The following is a 22,469-nucleotide window of genomic DNA, read 5'->3' as shown; positions in this document are numbered from 1 at the left end:
CGACCATGGATGTGGCATGTTGAAAAGATGCCTATAAGAGGAAACGTCTATAACGAAAAAGAAAACATATTTTCCCTACACTTAAACTCTAATTTGAAACAGCCGTAAAAAGCACTGAGAAGTTTTAGTCATTCACTGGTTGATATTTAAAATTGAACTTGTAGAATATCAATCCTGCGGTCCCAGGCTCTGAGTCGGTTAAAATGACAGACACCTGGAGGATAACACCTGCCATCAGTCACTTAGGCCTTGGGGTGGCCCAGGTCTTACGGGAGGGGAGTGGGGTTGGCAGCAGTGTGTACATCAAATTGGATTTCCTGCTAATTTTTATTGTAATTCCAAGTCCCTTTCTGGTTCTCGTATTTCAACTTGGCCAACGGTAGTAACCATAATGATTCACGGCTATTCTGTTCTTTAAATTACCGAGCTTTCTCATGAGATCTAATTCATTCTCAGACACGAAGCACGTATTACCGTCCCCATTTTACACACGGGAAAATTGAAAGGCAAGTTGGCTAAGAGACTGTGTCTGGCCAAGAACTGAGTCAAGTCCTTTAGATCTTGGGCTCGCCGTGCTGCACCTGACTTCACTGGGGCTGGTTGGAATAATTCTGAAAACTGTTTGGAGAGAGGCCCCATCCTTCCACTTACAGCTGGAATATTTTATTTTAAAGAGCCAAAGAGGCTCCCATAAGCATTGACTTTTTTGAAGACCTGAAAATACCTAAAGTCCCAGAGTTAGCACATCTTAAATGTGACAAAACCTTATCCTTTCTAAAATATCAGGCACATTATAAAAATTTTTAGTTATTTTCTCTAAAAGATGGGCTTACATAATAGAATTCAAATATGTACCAACAGCACACAGGGATAAATACCTGGCCAGGAGGGCACGGACGTGACGATGCAAAAATCCCTCTACTTTAGGGACTGGACTCAAGTTCCTATAGAATAATTTCGGGTGTCAGAGTATGAAAAGAAGTTTAAAAAGTTAAAAATTGAAACTTACCACAGAGATTTTAGATTTTTTTCATGTGGACCATTTTAAAAGTCTTTACTGAATTTGTTACAATACTGCTTCTGTTTTATGTTTTGGTTTTTTGGTCGCAAGGCATGTGGGATCTTAGCTCCCTGACCAGGGATGGAACCTGCACCCCCTGCATTGGAAGCGAAGTCTTAACCACTTGACCGCCAGGGAGGTCCCTATCACAGAGATATTTTTATACTATGTCCGAGCAATGTAACACGAGCCATCTGAGACCCCAAGGAAGAGTATAAACCAAAAGCTGGGAAGAGGCCCTAATGGGGTGACGATCCACGTTCTAATGGCCTATTTAGTTCATAAACAACAACAACAAATTATTAGAGGCGTCTTTCACCAGCTCAGGAAGCTGCACGACGCTTCTTCAAGGGAGTAGAAAAATAATCCCTGGTTGATACTTTCCACCTTGATTAATTAATTGACCGCACAGCTAAATGTTTGCAGTATGATGCAAGGGAATGAACAGAGCTGCAAGAGTGTGCCCGTGGAAATGGCCAACTTGCAGTGAAAGTCGGGTGAATGACGTGCCCTTCGGGGCAGGACCGTGTCTTGGTCACTGGGATGTTCCATTTTCCAGGCCACCCTAGCCTTCACCCAGGAGGCCTTCAGGAAATTCTACTTGAATGAGTGAACGATCCAATAATTCCCAACTTTCATTTTCATTCACTTGCATTTTTGCTCCTAAGAGAACTGAGTGGCCACCAAAGCTGACTGTTTACAGCACCACTAGAGGTGGACCGGAGTGACTCCAGAGAACACCCTGTTCTTCCAGGAAATTTCCCCTTTCCAGGCTGCTCCGAGGGGCTGCACGTGGCCTGACCAAGCCCCCACCCCTACACCCTCAGCTGGAATGAGGCTGACCCAGCGATCAGGATGGACCAGCAGTTCCCGAGCCCAGGAAGGCCACACAGCAGGCTCCAGAGTCAGACCACCGGGCTCCAGCCCCGACCACCTGCTCCCAGATCCCAGCTCTGACCCTGGACCAGTCAACCGCCTTCTCCGAGCTCCTGTCTCCTGAGGTATGCAGGGAGGATGACAGAGATGCTGTGACCACTGGATTCAGGACAGGATGTGGCCTGAGGGCTTTGGGAGCTGAGGCCTTATTTTCACTTGTATCAAGCTGATTGACCAACATTGCCAAAAAAGGATGAAAACCGAGGGGGAGAAAAAAATTTTTGATAGGCTTTTATGTATTTTAAAATCCCAATTTTGTTTTTCTTTACATTTTTATTCTAAACTATGAATTTATCCCAGATCAAAACGTTTTCTGCAGAGTATAGTATTTTTGACTCTGCCCATGCAACCCAATCCTGGAAAAGCTGCAGAAGAGAGGCCCCTGCAAACACCACAGCCAGACCCGTTAGTCAGAGGCAGGCTTGTTCTGGGACCACTCCCAGAGGTGCCGTCAGACGGGGCAGCCTGTGTGCAGCTCGGACATCCAACAGCGGGGACGGTCGGGCTCCATCCCAGCCTCGTGGAGGCTCCCGTCTCCCTGCTCCCCAGGGCCCTGCTGGTCTCAGGAATCCAGCAAGGACACTGAGAGCTCACTGCCATCCTCAGGAGAGATGTAAGGTCTCAACTCTCCTTTCATCAGCAACAGGGTTCTCTGCGTGATTTGATGACAAAATCCCTGAGTGAAGTTTCCAAAGCTGAGCATGTGGCAACATCTCAGAAGGCAGTGTACATACATTTACAAATATCACATGAAAGGGCAACCAGGATGACGGCTGACGTCTGTTGGACGTTTGCAGCATCCAGACACAAGCCCGAGCACTTAGATGCATGACTGTACTGAATTCCCGTCACAGTTTCATGAGACAGGCGTCATTATTACTGACCCCATTTTACAGATGAGAAAACTGAGCCCTGAGATGCTCCTCAACTTTCCCAAGATTGCAGGAGGAGGCAGAGACGGGACAGGAACCACAGAGACTGCATCCTCAGACACAAGGTTGAGGAACTTTTACTGTATCCACCAGAATGATTCAGATACAACGGCTTTTATATAATTATATATGTCAAGCTCTTATGATTAGAATTTTGGTACTACTCTGCTTCCTTTCTTTTCAAAAAAGAGCCTCCAGAAAGGACACCGAGCTGACTAAGGGAATTATTTCAGAGACTTGTTATGCAGAGAGCATCCTGTTTCTCTCCCACCCCAACATACACTGAGGCTCTTTTGGGGTGATTTCACACAAAGTCCTTTAAACAGACTGCGTGAACCTGTAGTTGTTACAACTGTAGATAAGCAAACACATTACATGCTTAGTTACCCAAAATTTGTGGCTTTGGCTAAACCAGCACTGAAGGCGCAGGAATGAGAGGCACCAGGTGGGGAGTGGGCGTGGGACACGTGAGCACACGGCTTCGGGGGGGGACACTGGCTTCAGGGGGGACACTGGGGCTGCCTCTCATCTCACGGTGGGGGGTCTTCCAGGAGACGGGGCTGGTTGGAAGGTTTCTGCCCAAACACAGGAAGAGACCTGGGATGGGAGGGAAGCACCTCGGGGTTGGCGGTGGGGGTGACGGAAGTGACCAGAGTGAAAGGCAGCCCTGAGGAGGGAGCCCAGGACTGAGAGGACAGAGCTGGGCCCCTCGGGGGCACCCGCCACACAGATGCAGGGCAAGGGACCAGGCGACCGAAGGGACCGAGGCTGGCAGGTGGCACGAAATCCACAAGGTTGAACCTTATGAAGCGGCCATGTTGTAGGTCAAAAATGGCCACACGTGGGCAATTTCTTATGTTTCTGTTGAACAGATCATAAAGCTCCTCTGTACAAATGTGGGTCCGACCCACACACGGATAAGGATGGTGAGCAGACCGCCTTTGGGGGTCAGAAGACTGTCGTTGTCCTGACCCAACCTCCAGGGCAGCACGCCTGGGTGACACCCCCCGCAAGACTCTGTGCCGGTCTACAAAGTGAGACCTGGACCAGACACCCTGAAGTCACGACCAGCTGAAAGGCCGAGATTCAAGGAGCAGCCGCCAGAGTGTAGACAAGGGGCACCGTCAACACCAGGTGGGCTGCCAGGTGTGCCCGACCCAGGACCCGCTGACGCCGCAGCAGGGCTGGGGGCTCCAGAGGGCACAGAACAAGGCTAGAGGCAGAAGCCTCACACGCTCACTCTCCCAGACTTCTTGGTAAAGAGAACCAAAGAGAAGCATGGCTAGTAATCTAGCTTGAATACTAAGTAGTTTCAAATGTACTCTCCATGCAATCAACCAGAACAATGTAAGACAATCTTTCTATTGAGGCACAACCATTTAAATGCCTCCGAATTCTTTTCTACTACCGGCACTGGTGCTTTTATTTCTACCATAATAGTCATACTATGAAATGTTACACTGCAGTTAGTGTAAAAGTCTCCAGCTGAATTACCTAAATATTAGCTTCATGAGGGCTGGGACTCCAAGACCATCTGGCCATGGTCCTTCTGCAGGGCTAGACTCTCTAAGTTCTTCATATGATGTAGGGATTTGGGAGACGGACCCCTTGGATGCATCCCCCACTGTACACTCTGGCCACACTGCCCTCTGTCCCCGGTCGACCTGTGGACCTGTCCACAAGTCAGTCCAGGCTCCCCTGGGACCGAGCCACCCAAACCTCACCAGCAATCCCTCCTCCCCTGCACCCACGTGCGAACCTTTCCTAATTATTTATTGAACTCTGCACGCACCCTGTTATTCCTCACAGACATGCAGACGGGCATGCATTCACACTGGTACTTCCAACGCCTAACACGGTTCCTGACACATATCAGGCCATCACTGAAAAAAAATCAAATAGGATGCCTCTTCAGATAAAGCGGATGAAGGCCGATTTGAAAGATTTTAACTTCTAGCGAATTAGAGGAATTTATGTGATGATATGGATATGACGTACAACTTACTTATAATTTTTTAACCGTAGAAATAAGAAACATGGATGATAACCTTTATCACCTAAATTCTTTCAAGCAGCTAAAGATGCCAGTTGGTGCCGTTTGAGTTTCTTTGGGAGGTGATGACACAGTTTAACAAAGAAACAAATCAAAATACAATGGTTTAAGAACTATTAAAAATACCCTTAAAAATTTAATACTGAATACTTTGAAATGATATGCCATTATTTACTATGTAAAGCAATGGGACATTTAGACAATGTCTAAAATTCAGGAGAGGGTTTGGGAAACTAAGGAGCAGAGGCTTGGGAAAGTGGTGTAGGAACCCCCTAGTAATTTCTCAAATCAGCCAACTTGTAGTAAAAGGTGTTCTTCTGGGTAATGAACACACTACTGTGGATGAGAATAAATGATGATAACTCCATAAATCCTTTAACGTTGTAGCTGATAAAAATGAAAGCTCAAATATCAATTGTCATTCTTCTACCGACACTCATCTGATTGAGTGTGCCAGTTAGTTTGGGGGTCGATGTCCCACCTCTGTAATGCTCCATCTCCCTTCAATACATACCTCTGACTTGTGCTGGGTCCTCCCCACCACGACCCTCAGTTCTTACTGCTCTGCTGGTGACACTATTACTAGCCCAGGAAGCCCCTCTCCCCCAGGGCATGGTCACCAAGCCTGTGGTCTGAGCACCTGTGGTTCTTACGGGTCTTCTTCCCTGAATGGGTGCAGAGTTTCCAGTATACCCCACAGAAGGTAGCCTGACATTACAGGATACTTTATTGTTCATTAATTCTATGTTACGTATTATATGTTACAGATGTTACACATTACGAACATGTTGTTTCTTCATTAAGTCGTAAGTTCCTGGAGGTGAGAAGTCATAACTCAGAGTTTCTTAGCGTAACTCACGGTCCTAAGTGTAGCACTGAGCACATGGCAAACACGCGATTTTCGAGCACTTTTTCAGAGCATAACTATATGCCACATGCCGTGCCAAGCAAGGGGAAGAGACTCCCACACCCCGTAAATGCATGTTTACTGGCAAAACTCAACATGACTAGTCATGATGTGAGCTTCAGATAAAAGGACAGGCGTAAACGTTAAGCATTTGGAATCATGACACATAATCTGCTTTCTAAGTAACTCTAGCCTTGTTAGTTGGAGGGATTTAAAAGCGGCCAATAACTTGTTTCTTTAGTTATTCTGATCACTCAGCATTAACTGGGTGCTTACTGAGTGCTCAGGACGGACCCTGGCAAATCACTATTTAAATAAGGGCAAATATACAGCGTGAACACTGTGCTCTCGGGAATCTGAGCTTTTCAAATAGAGGAAGAAAAATCAGCAGGCGGGTTTTCAAGGTGGAAAGAGCCAGAGCTGGGGAATGACCTGCAGATGGAGGAAAGCACGTCGCACCTGGGGACACTTGCCCTTTTCAGAAGAATAGGACATGGAAAATACCTTTACGTATTTTTAGGGCTTTCTCCTGGGCAGAAACTTCCAATGAGGTCTGTGAAAGGAAGCTGGGTGTCGGGGGAGACGGTGTGTCCTAAAGCCAAGGCGGGATGGGGTCAGACCGAAGAGGTCACCCACCACACAGAACCCAGAGGTAAAGTGCCCTCCCGTGTCCTGCTCTGCTTAACTGTGTCATTTGTGGTTTCCCTCCAAGGATGACGCCTGCAGCTTCTGCACTTTAAAATCTCAGTATTTTATGGATGCCTAATAAACCTCTCTTATTTTCGTCACCATCCACTCTGGCATTTTGTCTCGGCATCAAAACAGTTTCAATACAATTTACTTTAATGTTAAATGTTATTTGAAAAAATGCTTACTTGGCAATTCAGGCTAGATATTTTCTCCATACTGATAAGATTAACTGCAATGACATTTTATAACTATTTGCTATGAGATCAAAATATGTTTAAAAGATTGCTCTTCGAGGACCCTAAGTCGATTTTACGTCACCTTGGCTGTCTCTTGGGACGACATGTGGGTGCCTGGGGGCAGGAGTGAGGAAGGACTTGTCATTCTTTCCTATCTTTTGGATTTTGTGCCACACACAGACACTTCCTATTCAAACAAATACAAATACAACTTAAAACATGAAATTGCTATGTGCAGTGAGAACGTTACATGTGAAGTTGATTTAATTCAATCTATATGCCGTAATAAAGGACAGGATAAAAACTGTGTGGGATTATTTTAAGAGGTGAAGAAAAACCCCACATATTCATGGATGACATTCTCATGCAAAACTAAAAACTTGAAAAGTCAGTGTTTCAAAGGAATCTTTTCAGGAGCAACTTCATTTTTCTGCTTCTGAAAACCTCATGTACCTGTGTCATAAGCCACGTGTGTTGACTCACTCAAGCCTTAATTTGACACAAGAAGATCAACTCATTCGCTCCTTCCTCCGTTTCCGGAGAGACAGATGAAAAGGTAAAAACGTTTTCTCTCAGAGTTACATAAAACTGCAAAGGTAAGGAATATTACGCAGCCTTAAAAAGAATGAAATAATGCCATTTGCAGCAACATGGATAGACCTAGAGATTATTATATTAAGTAAGTCAGACAGAGAAAGACAAATACCATATGATATCACTTATATGTGGAATCTAAAATACGACATGAACTTATCTACGGGACAGAAACAGACTCACAGACATAGAGAACAGACTTGTGGTTGTCAAGGGGAAGGTGGGGTGGGGGAGAGAAGGACTGGGGGTTTGAGATGAGCAGACGCAAACTATTGTATATACAATGGATAAACAACAAGGTCCTACTGTATAGCACAGGGAGCTATATTCAATATCCTGGGATAAACCATAATGGAAAAGAATATGAACAAGAGTATATATATATATACACATACACATAACTGCGTCACTTTGCTGTACAGCAGAAATTAATACAACATTGTAAGTCAACTATACGTCAATAAAATAAAAATAAAACTGCAATGGTAAGGACAAAATGCCCCATTACTATGGTATTTTTAATGTCAAATGCTTCTGAAAAGTGCAAGTGTCCTCAGAAGTGAACTTTGCTTTGGTAAACCTGATGACAAACTTCCAATACATCCAAATTTGAGGGGAACCCTGACAACAAAAATCTCACACTTTCAAAGGATCTGAAGTTTCAGTGACATCTTCTCCAAGGAATTTTCAAAAAATGTTGCCTTTCTTTGTAACCCTTAGAGTGTATTTTCTATAAAGAAAAATACTTTAGGGAAAATGTGTCTCGCGGTTTCAGCCCAGATTTCTCGCCGTGAGGGTATAGATGAGAGGACGCTGCTCTGAGGGACCCTCACAAACTCTGATTGTTAACAGCATGAATGACAAGCTTTTTATCGTACGCAAGGCAGCACCAGGCTCCACACTCTATTTACTTCTCTTCATGGGATTTAGAAATAATTGAAAGAATTGTCAACAGCTTTCCCTCTTAAATATTTATTGTGGATGAAATTTATTAGTGCGCTAAAATGAGAGTGTGGAAGGTTTGAAAAGAACAGGGTGTCTACACAGTCTCAAAGGATATTCCCCAAACGTACTCATGAGCTACAAGAGGGGGAGGTAACTTTACAGAGGAGAAAGAGGCAGACCCCACCTTCACTAAGTGACCAGAGTTAATGTCCCCAACCACTGGGAAGGCCACTAGACCCTGCATTGGATTATTGACCAGGGTTACCGACAGAATTATTATTATTACTATAATTTCACTATAATTATTGGGACAACTGGTGAAATCTGCATAGGCATTGTATTCATGCTAAATCCCCTAATTTTGATAACTGTGCTTTGGTTATACAAGCGGAGGGCCTTGTTTGTAGGAAATACACACTGAAGTATTTATGGGGAGCATGATGGCTGCAACCAGCTATCAAATGGCTCGTAAAGGTGTGCTTTAGTATAGACAGGGCCAGAGAGCAAATGTGGCCAGAGGTTACCTCTTGATGAACCTGGGTGCGGGGTATGGGAGTTCTTTGTCCTACTTTTGCATTTTGGGGGTAAGTTGAAAATTGCTTCAAAAAAAGTTATTATTTATTAGGAATATCCCTTGTGATAATATTTCAAAGAAGAAGATGGAATTTTAAAAAAGTATCTTCTGTGAAGCCCTAGTGTGACTAATTATCTAACTGGGATCTTTTACTAAAAGGACAGCCCTTCCTTTCCCCAGCACAAGGAACGTGCAGGACGGATCTAAGCGCTAACTGCCTGAGCCACCCTCCTCCTGGCAGCGTTTGGACAGAAGCCATGGGAGTCCTGGAGGCAGGCCTCTGATGGAGAAAGCGCCCCCTCCCAATTCAGACCAGCCCCTGAGCACATTCCAGGGGCACAGACAGAGGGCGGTCCCTGGATGAGGTTTTTTTGTTTAATAACTAGAGAACATACCCTAGGACATTTTAAATATTTTATTTACGAAAATTCAAAATGCGGGTAAGTGGCCTGAAAAGACACCGGCTCTGGAAATGGGACATTTCGGTGTGAGCTCCCTGTGGGTGGGGACCGGCTCAGCCCCCATCACCAGGCAGCACAAGGCAGAGGCGTGTGGGGGAGTGCTCGGTTGGAAGAACAGCCAGAAGCTTGTTGGAACTTGTGGCAAAACTGGGTGGGACCTGGAACCCCAGGGGCAAGGTAGAAGGTCTGACTGAGATCTGAGATCTCGCAAATACAGGTGCGTCCAGGGGCCTCAGAGAACCTGTGGCCGTTGAGGCCACCTGGAGGGCAGGACAGAGGTGGGCAGAGAAGGTGGCAAAGCAGGAGGACCAGGGCCGGTTTAGGAGAATCTGACTGAAACTAAGGTGCAGGGAGAGGAAGAGGGCAGGGTGGGACTTTGCAAACTATAAGGTATTGGCAATTCTGGTCGACTCTTTGGTCATACTTGTTGAGAAGATTAGACTCCTGGATGTGTTAATATCGATGCGCTAGTCCGGGTAGCTTGTACTTCTGACAAGGAAGCAGGGTACCTGAGTGCTTCCTTAGACAGTAAGTCCTCTTTCCTCTTTGTTTGCTGTGGCCTCACAGCACTACCCTGGCGTATTGGAATTTTCTGTTTATGATCTGTCTCTCACTATATGGCAAGACCTTCTGATTCATCGCTATTCTGTGCTCCTAACACTTAGCAAAGCGCCTGGCACATACAGTGTCTCAGTGTTTGGGGGCTGCTGGTGACGGAGACCAGGCAGGGGTTACCTGGGCGGGCTCTCACCTGGGCTTCTGTAATCTGAGAGGCAAGGATCGTCCCTTGGGGACAGCTGAGACACCCCCAGGCAGGCTGGGAGGCGTTGGGGACACTGCTCAGATCCAGCCACGGGTCTGATCTGGGCCCAGGTGGTCTGGCTCTGGCGCCACCCGCCACCCCACCCCCCTGTGGTTTCCGACGGTGCCTGGTGGGGTCCAGGGCAGATGCTGGGGGTCCCCGTGGGGCTGCGGCCTGGGCGCTCCTACCTGACTTGTACAGTGGGCTTCAAAGGCTTTTTGGGGTGGGGGAGCGAGAGGGTTCAGTTGCTTAAAATATCACAAGGAAAACCACTAGCCTGGATGGTGTGAATCAGGATTCTGCATATATTCCCCAAAGGAGCGGCAGCTGGGAGCCACCGGCGCTGGCACCTGGCAGGGCTCCCAGCCCATCGCCCTCCGCAGCGCTGCCCCAGGAAGCCCAGCTCCCACCCTGTTGTCCGCCGAGCGGGAGGCCTCTTGCTCCAGGTCACAACTTGCTCTGAAGTGGAGCCAAGGCCCACGGTGGGCGGGCAGGCTCCCGGGGAAGGCCAGGTCCACTCTGGCGAGCTGGCCTGCACCCCAAGCAAATGTTTGCTGGGAAGAGTAACGCCTGCTCTCCGGGTGTGTGACCACATGCGATTCTGATAAATGTTCACTTAGGAAATGGGTGGTGATAACAGAGTACTGACTGACCCGACCGCTTTCACATTTCTCACTAAGCCTCACTTATCCACTGACCCTTATAAATGCCAGCAAAACACACTTTTAAGGGAGCTAATAAAATAACCACATTTTGGGAAGAAAATACCAAACGCACAAGTTAATACTCCAATTTAATCCGTCAGTGATTTTGTCCAGTATTGTGCGAAGAGTTTTGGGAAGTGCGGGGGCAACCACAGTATTTTCCCACTTTGTAAATGATCAGGTGATGTGCGTTCTCTCAGGACCACCACCTGAGCCTGTGTATTTCCTACTGCTTCCCGTGTCGATGGGCTGGGTGCACAGACGGGGTGCCGTCCCAGGAAGGGGTCCCGGGTGGAGCCCTGTCCAGAGTGGAGGTGATCTGGCGTGCTCATGAGCAAAACGCTGTGAACAGGCAACGGCCAGTGAGCCATCCCAGGCCACCCAGTCTGCCCCGGTGTTTGCCATCCGGACTGTCACAGGAGTCACCTCTTCCTCCCCAGAGCCCGTCTCCGCCAAAGGCCAGAGCGACCTTGATAAAACACTCAGGTCACGAAAATCCCCTCTGAGAGGGCTCCAGAGCCCTTCCAGGTCGGGACAGACCAGGCCTAAGAGGCCAGTGAGATCTGTGGCCCTGATGCTGGCCCTGACTTCCCCCGGCACCATCCCCTAGGCAGGCCACCCGCCAGCCTCACTCTTCTTTCTATAATCCAACTGAAATTCAAGTAGGAGGCAATGTAAAGAGTAAACCCAAGTGTGACATTCTTAGAGGAAATCCTTAGGATTCTACTAAGATACTGTAGATTTTTCATTATAAAGAGTAATCTCAGGTAGAATCTCAAATTCTTAATAATAAAGAAGAATCTTAAACATTCTAAGTCTTCCTTCTAAAATTAAATAACTCTGAAATTAACTTTTAATGATAGGACATATTTGGTTCAAAAATTGTTCTAGATCTACAGGAAAATAAACAAGATCCTCAAGGAATTGGATTGCGACACAGACTTTCTCAAGGATTTAATCCAAAAAAAGTACTAGACTTAGTAAATTCGTGTTATGTTTACTACTGAAATACTTGAGTTAGCTCTACTTTTATGACTTTTACAATACACATTTTCTTTAAACAAAAGTTAATTGTCTTCAAATGTACCAAGTGTTATTAGTATATAAGTCAGAGATTTGTCTTAATGTCACTCTTAAGGGGATCATCAAAACATAAATTCAAGAACTATTTAATCTAATGATATAAGTGATGACTATTTCAGAGTACTATAGAATAAGTGTTACTGAAAACTGTGTGCATATTAAAATACAATTTTCAGGAAGAAAGTTATATATTAGATATTAATTTCCTCATTTATATAAGTGTAGGCTCAGTTGTAAACATAATCTCACTTGACATGGACAGAGACACATATGACAACAGAATGTAGGTTTAAAAACTACCAAAAAAAGTATTACCTCTGAAAAAGTATTATAATTGCATTTGCATCTGCTGGTTCCCAATTCTCTTTTATTTTATTAATAGTTAATTACGATTTCCAATAATCATTTTTTTTTTTTTTTTTTTTTGCGGTACGCGGGCTTCTCACTATTGTGGCCTCTCACGCGCAGGCTCAGCGGCCATGGCTCACAGGCCCAGCCGCTCCGCGGCATGTGGGATCTTCCCAGACCGGGGCACGAACCCGTGTCCCCTGCATCGGCAGGTGGACTCTCAACCACTGCGCCACCAGGGAAGCCCCCGATAATCATTTTTAAGTTGCCTCAACATATCTATACGAAAATACATGCCTTCAATGCAAATGGTTTCTTCAGTTTTATTTTTTTAATTAAAAATCATGCTATACCTCAAAAACACATTTGCAAATTAGGCGCTTTGGATTCCTTAGTAACCCACGTGGGAGTTACTGGATTTCAGATAGAATCTGGGAGCTCTTGTCACATGTGAGTTTGTCATAAACAGAAGAAAGAAGATGTGACAGATCGATACATCTCGATGCTAATTTCTCTTTATATGCTAAGAATAACTTTTCCCTTCATCAGAACCACATAGGAAATGTTTTATTATGACTTTTAGGCAAGCATGCAGGACAAAATTTAAAACTCAAATACATGTCTATAAATGTGTAAATCTGAAGTTGAATAAGAACAACCTGATTTCAGCTAGGACCTTGCAGTCTTGGGTGACTTTTCCAATATGTAAATCATCACAGTGAGCTGGGAGGACCCAGAGCTTCAGTTGGCTGAAGCAAGGCTTTGGCCCCCCATCGTCTCCTTGAGCCCCCTCCACACCACTCAGTTAAAGACACAGTTAACTAAAAAACACTGTGCCTGCCACGCCAGCTGGCATGGCCCCCTTTTCTAGGTAGTTCACCACCGCTACCTCTGTTTTTTTAGAAATTCTAGGCTTATATTTTTTAGAAATTCCCACTGGCTATATGGGAATGCTTATTAGAAACAAAAATCACATGAGAGGATGCAAAAAAAAAGCTTTAAAATGTAATTCTTATCCGCCATCTGGATACAGAGCCTACAGGGCAGGTGTGTTCTACTGAAGGGGAGGGGAGGGGGCACATGGGCCCATCTGTCTTACACACTGGGTCCTGCATCAGCTTCCCTCAGAAAAGAGGATTCTGAGAATGAAAAATGTCTCAAGACCACCATGCCAGGCAGTGGAGACTTTGAAATACTGTTTTGGAGGGGTACACATGCACACACACACATGCTCTCTGGGCACAATTGTTAACAAAAATGATTTTCTGAGAAATTGAAAAACTATTTTCTCCTTCAAGACATGTTTAATCAAATTACCAAATAACAATATTTTAAAGAAACGTACGTCCACCAAACAAGAGAAGACTAATATTCATAACACCCTTTCGCATAAGCAACATTGCCATCCAAGCGATTAGAAAAGCAGCCCTAAATCCTGCAGATCTGAAGTAAATCACATTTTCCCAGGATACAGTCAACATTCAGAAGTAATCCATGTATGACCTACAGCTGGCATGCGCCTCTCATTTGAGCTGAAAGATGCATGTCTTTTAAGAGTGAACTGAATTCTGTTCTATTACTCCCAAGGATGCAGTCACACACCATAAAGCCTTTCTCTCTGCTTGTGTAATTTCTACTTTTTTGTTATCTGGGAAACGGCTTAATTGTTGATTTAGGAATACACAGAGGAAAAAGTACTACCAGTATTTCTTAGAGGTATGCTGTCTCCCTGATCATCACCCCCACCGATATACTCATAAAAGCATTTCTTACAATCTTATTGTCTTTAATATTTTTAACATGTTAATATTTGGGTATGGAGGGAAGCACTTCTCCTAAGCAGAGAGCTAGATTTTGAAGAAAGTCAAAGATGAAATAATATTAACGTTGGTTCTCAGTAAGCCACCTCGTTAAAAAACTGTTCCACCGTGTACCATTTAAAATATTTCAGTAAGGATTTACTTACCTGGGAATATTCAAAGTCAGTGATGGGGGCTATGCTCTTGATATAGTCTGATCGAAACTGGTTTTCTGGGTTGGCCAGTGGAACTGGGGGAATTATAGTACTCATCGCCGAAACAATCGTCTAAAGTGGAGTGAAGGAAAAAGATACATGGATAAATAAACCATTTAGGCTCCATGTGTGGTAATCTAGTGCATAATTTCTGTCTACGCAGTTTGAGGGAGCAGAGGGTGCAACCTTACTACTGAACAAATATTAAAAAAAATTCCTGGGATTTCCCTGGCAGTCCAGTGGCTTCCACTGCAGGGCGCACGGGTTCAATCCCTGGTCGGGGAACTAAGATCCTGCATGCTGCACGGCAAGGCCGAAAAAAAAAAAAAAAAAATTCCTTACCACAATAGCATCCTTAACGTTTTTCCGGATGTCCAGAATTTTCTGTTTCTTCTCCCTGTATGAAAACAGAATGGTTATTAATTAACTTTACACATTGCCCCAAATCAGTTGAGTGGGATTTTAAATTCCCAGCTGCAGGGGGTCTACAATGGTACTACCTGAGGTCAACATTAGCCCCAGGACAACAGTGCAAAGTTTTTTATGTGGAAAAGGAAAACATCCACCTTTACTGGTTTGGACTCTAAACAAACGTGCACACACCACAATCTCTAGCTCTAGACAACAACACAGGTTTTACGTAACATGGCAAAATCATCATGACTATTGCATATAAACACTACAGGGCTACACCTGTAAATATGTTTTATTTGAATCTATCCATATGTTGATTGAAATAGATGCAGACAAATGATATAGAAAGAAGTATACATAGACACATTGGTTAAGTGTGCTCAGCGCAATATCAATAATGCAGATCAATACCTCAAGAGTATTTAATAAATCATATATTGTTATTTTATTTTGATGTAGACACTGCCAGAAGAAAGATTTGCCTAAATATGCCAAATTCAACAACTTACTTCTATATCCGCCCCCCCTCCCCCAAAAGGTCGACTCAAAGATCAAATTAACTGTTCAGAGAAAACACTTTGGGGAGGCCGGGAAAGCAGTGACAAAATGTGCATGCAGTTGGGAAGCAAACCCGAAATCGGTCATTCCTTACTCGGGATTAAATCCATTGACGTGCAGGATCCTCATTTGTTTGACGATAGTGCTTTTCCCAGACTCACCAGCCCCTACAAACAAACAGAGAGAATGCTGTGATCTGTGGCCGAGGACCGTAGCCATCTCTCACGCCTACCGAGACTGAACTAGTGTCCTGCCCCCACGCGGGCGTTTCCAGGTGCGCTCTTGCTATCTGCGGGGGCGCGGGCCCTGCCCGCCCGGCCCTCTCCGCGCTCCAGGCCGTGCGCCCCGGGCCATGCGCTCCGCTGGGGCCGTGCGCCGCCACGCGCCCCCCGCCTTACCCAGTAGCAGCAGGCGGTGAGTCGCTTTGTAAGCCAGGCGCTCCTTCTGCAACTGCTTCTCGATCTTTTTGTTGGCCTCACGTCTTTCCTTTTCATCGACGCCCTGGTCTTCTGGCGTCTTGCTGTTGCCCAAACACCCCATGCCTGACCGCTTGCGTGGACGTCAGGCGCAATTAGGAATTGCACAAAAGTAGAGAGTTGTAGGTGTGCGTGGATCCTGCGGCGGCCCCTCTTCCTCGCTGCTGAAAGAGATGCTCAGGTCTCTCGGTGTTTTCCGATCGGAACAGGCGTTTCTTCTCCCTCCCCCTCCCCGCCGCGAACTCTCGACTAAGAGGACACAAGGAAGACGCGCGGAGCCAACTACTTTTTAAAGACATTTGTTTAGAATTATCTTCTGGATAAACAGCAGTGAGCGGAGACGGGGCCAAGGGCGGCAGGACCGCGGGAGCCAGCTGGGTGGCGCTGGCCCTCCCCTCGCCCCGCGCCCGATGCGCTGCCCGGGGATACCCCGAGCAGGCACGCTCGGCCCGGTGCCCGGGCCCCGCCGGTGGCGGCCGAACGCGGCGCGGAGGGACGGAGCGCACCGGGTCCCCGCCAATAACTGCGAACACCCGCCGGCCACCCGCGCCCCATCCCGGGTCCGAGCCCCTAGGGCCTCTCCGCGGCGGGGTGGGGAGCCGGCTCGGGGGTGGCCAGGCCGCGGGTCCCGGGGTCTGGAGGGGTGGCGGCCGCCCTCGAAGGGCCCCCCCGGAGGCTCACCCGCTTGCGGTCCGGACGCGGCGCGCAGCTCCCTCGCAGCCCGAGCGGCACTAGGTCTGGGCGTGCGCTCCCGGATCCCGCGCCGCCTCCGGCTCCCAGCGCGCGAGGCCTCGCGCATGATCATGCATATTCTATCAGGGGGAGGGTCCGTGCCGGGCTCGGGCACCCCGCCTTCCCCCGTTACCGTTCTAGACGGTTCCAGCGCACCCACGCCGCGTCCCGCAGCCTCCTGTGTGCCTCCCGCCCCCGGCTCTCTGCGCGCTCTGAGCAGCTTTGCTACTTTTCTGGAAGACGCCGTGGCCCCGAGCCTGGCACCGCTGCCAGAACCAGTGAGGGCGGCTGCTGGTTTCCACCTGTTGAGCGGGTGCCCGGCGCTCCCCATCCGCGCTGCTGGACGCGGGGGGCGCAGAGCCGTGACCGCGGAGGTCGCCTCCTGGTACGTCGCTGGTACCAGTTTCGGGTCTCCAGGCCAGGGGCCCTGACGCCGCCGTCAAGTCCCCACTCCCCTCCGGCTCCACCGTATTCCCTCGCGGTCATCGCGCCTGGCCTCCTGCACGGACCGCGGTCTCCGCCGCCCCTGCCCCTGCGCCCTGGGCCCCGCGGGCCTCACCCGCCTCCCCGCTCTCTTCTTCCTTCTCTACGGATTGTTCCGTCGGGCGGACAAACACGTTCAACTCCGTCCCATTTGACGGCCCATCCTACAGCCTCAGGCCCTGCGTCAGCCCCGCCGTGTCCTCCTGCCCACAGACCGGCTCCGAGTTAAAACCGGGATCTGACTCCCTTTGCCATTCCCCACCTCCCATTCACGCCTCAGGTCCCGGCACCTGGCTTCGGCCCACCTGCTTCACTGAAATACTCTCACGGGGTCATCAGTGGACCCCCGGGGTCAAACTTCATCCAGGAACTGTGGTCTTTACCTTCTCTGACCCTCCTGGAGTCTCTCCGGTCCTTCGGCTTCCCCGACGTGGCCTTTGGATTTCCCGCCCACTCTCTACCTGGAGAGGAGGCTCAGACCCAGCACAGCCCTTGTCCCCGTAATGCCCTGCCCTCGGGGGCTGACTGCCTCCCCCATCCTCTGCACACGCGGCTCTGACGACGGCCACACAAGACCTCCAGCCCAGCCCACCCTCCTGACCACCAGTGCGGCAAGCACACCTCCACCTCCGTGCCTCCAGGATCTCCTCCCCGTGCCCACCCACACCTCCAGTGCGCTCCTCTCTCTCTCTGTGAATAAGGCCCCTGATTTTCCCAACCAGAACATGGCAGTCATTCCCGACTCCTTTTCCTTCTTGCAAACCCAGTTACCGTATTCCTTTGGGTCCGTTTCCTAAACATTGTTCCTGTTCTTTCTACCCCATCTGCCGTTGCCATGGTCACTGTCCAGGCTGGATGTCACAAGTGGCCTCCTGCTCACACATTCCGGCCCACCTGCACAGTGCTGCCACAGTGACAATGCAAATCTCACCACATCACTGTCCCCACCACTGCCAAGCCCCCAGCCACGGCCCATCAAGACTGGGTCCGTGTAAACTCCTCAGCTTCAGCTCTCATGTCCCCCCTTCCTGGCGCTGCCCCAGCCCCCCTTTGACCCCTTGCACATGGACACCCGAGTGCATGGCGTGGGTGCATGCGCTGCTTCACTCTCTGCGAGACGTGTGTCCCCTTCTTCACTTGACCTACTCTTAGTCACCCTTCCTGCCTCACCACTGCTTCCACAGTCAGGGCCAGGCCCCTTCTCTGTTCTCCAGTATCTCACAGCGCCTACACTGTAACGGTTTGTTTGTTGCTCTTTCAAATGTCCACTGGACTCGAGACCCAGTGAGGGCCGGGGCGGAGCCTGCACTTCACACCTGCTGGGCTGTGCCCAGTTCAGTGCCTGGCCCGGGGAGATGCCCCTGGAGTCTTTGTTTGATGGATGAACAAATTCACGAAGGCCAAAGATAACTCCCGCTCCAAGTGTGGGTTCTCATGAAAGGAATTTGACGATCAGATTTTAAATTCGTAAAATACTTGTCCAGTTTAGTACTGTATCCAAATAAGAATACTCTTTAAAAAACAAAAGCAGTAGTGTCTCTTCTTGACACAGCAGAAGCAAACACGCAGTGCCATGCCATATTCTGAGCTGGATAAGAGTTTTAGCTTGTGGAGGGACACTGTTTAGCACTGTTGTGAGGCCTCACTCCTTGTGTTAACACAAGCATTCACCTACGGCAACATCCACGTGGCCTGTTCGGTGGCTGACGGGGCAGTCGGAGGCGAGAACAGGTGTACAAAAATAGAGTGCGGTGGGATGTTTTAAAAGATTTGTCTCTTTTTTTAATGCCAAGGTTTCTATAAATTGTTAGCTGGAAGAAAAGGGGACAAAACAAATCCCACCAAACTTATAAAGGGAGAAAAAAGTTAAAACCTGGAACCCTGAAAACACAGCAAAAGGTTTTCACTTGTTCTTATCTAGGAATTAGGGTTAAAATAACTCGTTTCTACGACTTATCCAGTGATTACTGGCCCTGGGCTAAATCCTTTCCATGGAGCAATTTATTTAGCATTTGCAATAACCCTAAGAGGAACTACTGTGACCGTTATTTTACAGAATGTTAGGGGGTGCATAAGAGGTGTGTCTGTGATCTAAACCCTTGCAGCCTGGCTGCAGCGTCCGCACTGTAAGTGCACAGAACACTGCTAACCACTCCAAAACATAAAAGCTACGTGCCTACAAAGCGATGCAACCTTTCTGATGAGAAATGCCAAGCCCATCTTTACATAGTCTATTATCAGGTAGGAGCTCAAGACACTTTAAAAAAAAAAAAAACCCCAGTCACCTGGCCTTTTCCTAGTCTGGTCTGGGAAACCGATCCTCATTTGAGTTTTGAACCCTGGGATCAGAATCCAGAATCCCTGCTGGCTCACCTGGAGCGCGGGAGCGGCGCTGTTGGGGAGCAGCCTGGAGCTGGCAGTGCCGGCATCTGTCGCTAGGCAACGGCAGCGCAGCATCAGCACCACTCGCACAGCGCACACCCACCTGCGGAGGCGAAGGGCCGCCGGCAGCGCGCTGCCAGCAGAGGGGGCGGCCGGGCGGGGGACGCCCTGGGCAGCAAGAAGGGTTGGGAAGGCACAAAGTTTGGGGCGAAAGGGCAAACGTAAAACAAAGTGGTGTTTTCCTGCTCTTGTTGATGTTTAAGACAAGGTGTCTCAGAAGTCTTAGTGCATTTGACTAAGTGCATTTGAATTATTTGAATTTCTTTTGTACTTAGTTTTGTGAATTTTGAATAACAATTTTGAAATCTGTTTTTGTTTGAGCCCCTCCGATTGAAGTTGGCAAATGTCGAAAAGATCACAGCTGTTCTCTGGTTAGCTGGACCCAAGTCCTCGTTGATAACAATGAGAACAAAATTTGTCTCCCGTTATAAGGAGGACCTCCGCAGAAATTTAATTAACAAAATGAAAAATTCAAAGGAACTGTTTCACATCACTACAGGCCTGGATCCAGGAGATGCTGAGCCAGTTTGAAAAGTGACTAGAATGCTGTCTGGCATGAGATAGCGGACATATTGAATTTAATTTTTAAAAATCAATGTTTTAAAACGTTAATAACTGGTCTAGCATTTTATACTGTAAAGGTTAAAACTGCACTCTAAGGCATTTGGAGCAGGTACATTGAAAGATTTTAAAGAAGAGGAACAAAGCAGAGTGGGAGAGCCGAACCCTCACTCAATGCAGTGACCAGGCCGAAGAAACGAAAAGCTGCGCCCAGTTTTGTAAACAAACTTGGTGGAGCTGGAGCCGAGGCGGTGGAGTGGCCTGTGTGCACACGGCCCTCGTGCTGCTTCCTGTCATTTAACACCTTGCAGTTCGTTGTTTTCTCTCTTTCCTTTCTTAGTGTCTCGGTGGAAATGGTCTGTGTGGATTATTTTCATTCTCAGCAGCATTCTCACCCCACGACCTAATCACAACACACTTTAAAAATCTTGTGAATTTTTTTTTTACATTTTTAAATAGAAAAGTAGGGAAACGTTTTCAACATTCCCTTTCTGTACATAGCACTCTGCAATCAAATATTTTAGAATTTACTGAATTAATTCCTTTTTTCCCTACTCCTACAGCAAAGTAGTATTAAGGAGCTTTCAGAAGTACCATCCAAAAAGGGTAGGGATGCAGTCTTTTTAACTGATGGCTTCAAAAACCCAAACAGCGAATGAGTAGGAAAGGTAGGTTAGCTGTCTTTGACTTCACCCTGTGTCCAAAAACCCAGGACTGAAATATCCTCATTGGAAGATGCAACTCAGTGCCGAAGACAGGGGTTTAGTTTTGGTGTGAAAACGCGAGGTGGTCACTGAATACATTAGAAAGTAGGATGGTGGTTACCAGGGAGTGGTGGACGGGGAGGGGGAGCCAATGTTTGATGGGGGTTGGAGTTTTAGTTTGGGAAGATGAAAAATTCTGGAGATGATGGAGGTGATGGTTACACAACGAGAATGTACTTAACCGCCACTGAGCTGTGTGCTTAAAAATGGTTAAGATGGTCAATTATACGTTATGTATATTTAACCACAAAAAGACAAGAAAAAAATTTACATTTAGGGTCTTCATCATGACCGTGGTTGAAGACAGAAATCCTTCTCGCCCGTGATTTCCCGCTATTCGTTTTGAGGCTTCCGATTACAGCCACGTGACTTCAATTCCTCCTTTACAAACATCTACTGCAGTTATAGTTCTGACCAGCAGGTGGCGATGCACACCCTGGAGTCAGAAGGAGGCTCCAGGGGAGCCTGTAAAGCGGTGAGTTTCCATCATTCACTCACCGTAGAGCATTTTTTGAATCCTACACACACGTAGCCTTGAGATTACAAGGACGAACTCGACCTTGTCCCTGATCGCAAGCAGTTTAATCGGCTAGGAGAGAGGGGCAGACGTGCAATCAAGTCCTCGGGATTCTGTAGAGATTACAGTGGGAGCACATAGGGGTGTGTAGTCAATTATACAAGTGAAGAAAAATGTCACTTCCTTCCTTAGAGCGATGTGTGTTAACCTTTGTAAGTCACCCTTCGTCTTATTTTTAAAAAGACACTGAAAGGTGCTCTGTTTCTAGTGGCTCATCTGATCAGATCATCGCAACAGCTACAAGATTATCCACACTTTGCAGAGAAGGCTGCTGGTCCGAAGGTTCCACAGGGGCCTGATGGGGGTGGAGCTCTGTCTGATCCCAAAGCCTGAGCCCTTTCCAGAAGGAACTTTGACTGGTGGGAAAAAAATGGCACCGTTCTCTCTTCCAAAACGAGAAATCAAACAAGCCCACCTCCTTGCTAACACAGGCAGATTAATCTGCATATAATGACTGATGAATTAATTAACTCTTCACTCAGTTGCCTTAGCAACTGGTTTCTTTTAGAATTTGGCTCACAGAGTGTAAAGCAACAGTTTCCCTTGTAATAGAACATCAACCTGTATATGAAATTAAACAGAACATGAACTTGCTCCATCATAGGTGGGAACTACGGGCCTTTCCCAGGAAGGTTGCACGGGCTCTTTCTGAAGCTCGCGGGCTGTGAACAAGGGAGACAAAGCCTAGGAATCGTCTGTATTTCCCGTTCGTGGTTTATTTGCTCATTAAGTAGGAACGGTTTGATGAATTTAGACGACAGATAAATTCAAGACTGAGGTTCAAAAGGGAGACTCTGAGTGCAAATCCCAAACCCTTAGGTGCGTGAATGACAGGACGGGGCAGGTGGACAGGTGCATTGAGGTGGTTACTGAGAACCAGGATTTTCAGAGAGAAAGAGGAAGGACAAACACGGAATGGCGAAACGCAAGGCACACCCATGGGATGGACTGGAATTGTAGCGACCGGAATGAGCTCGTGATGTCTAGAGTATGTATGTATGTGTCTGTGATTATGTGCACATACGTGTGTGTGTACACTGTACACCTGTGCATGTGCCACATGCATCTATTCCCTCATTCTGTCTGCTGAAAAGACCCAGGCATTAGACACGCCAGTGGCGGT

General features: G+C 47.4%; 1 protein-coding gene across 1 annotated transcript in view; it reads right to left on the bottom strand.

Moving 5' to 3' along the window:
• Window positions 1-22,469, bottom strand: part of GNAL (G protein subunit alpha L) — a 90,208-nt gene that overhangs the window by 55,440 nt on the left and 12,299 nt on the right. The window contains exons 2-4 of the mRNA XM_082853006.1: window positions 15,406-15,478; window positions 14,682-14,736; window positions 14,292-14,411 (exon numbers count right to left, since the gene is read on the bottom strand). Of these exons, the coding sequence (XP_082709132.1) occupies window positions 14,292-14,411; window positions 14,682-14,736; window positions 15,406-15,478 (248 nt within the window). The remainder of the gene's footprint in view (window positions 1-14,291; window positions 14,412-14,681; window positions 14,737-15,405; window positions 15,479-22,469) is intronic.

This window comes from Leucopleurus acutus (genome assembly GCF_964270905.1).
Source record: "Leucopleurus acutus genome assembly, chromosome: 13".
NCBI classification, from domain to species: Eukaryota; Metazoa; Chordata; class Mammalia; order Artiodactyla; family Delphinidae; genus Leucopleurus; species Leucopleurus acutus.
The sequence above is the reverse complement of the archived record's forward strand: the minus strand, read 5'-3'. Positions and strand labels throughout refer to the sequence as shown.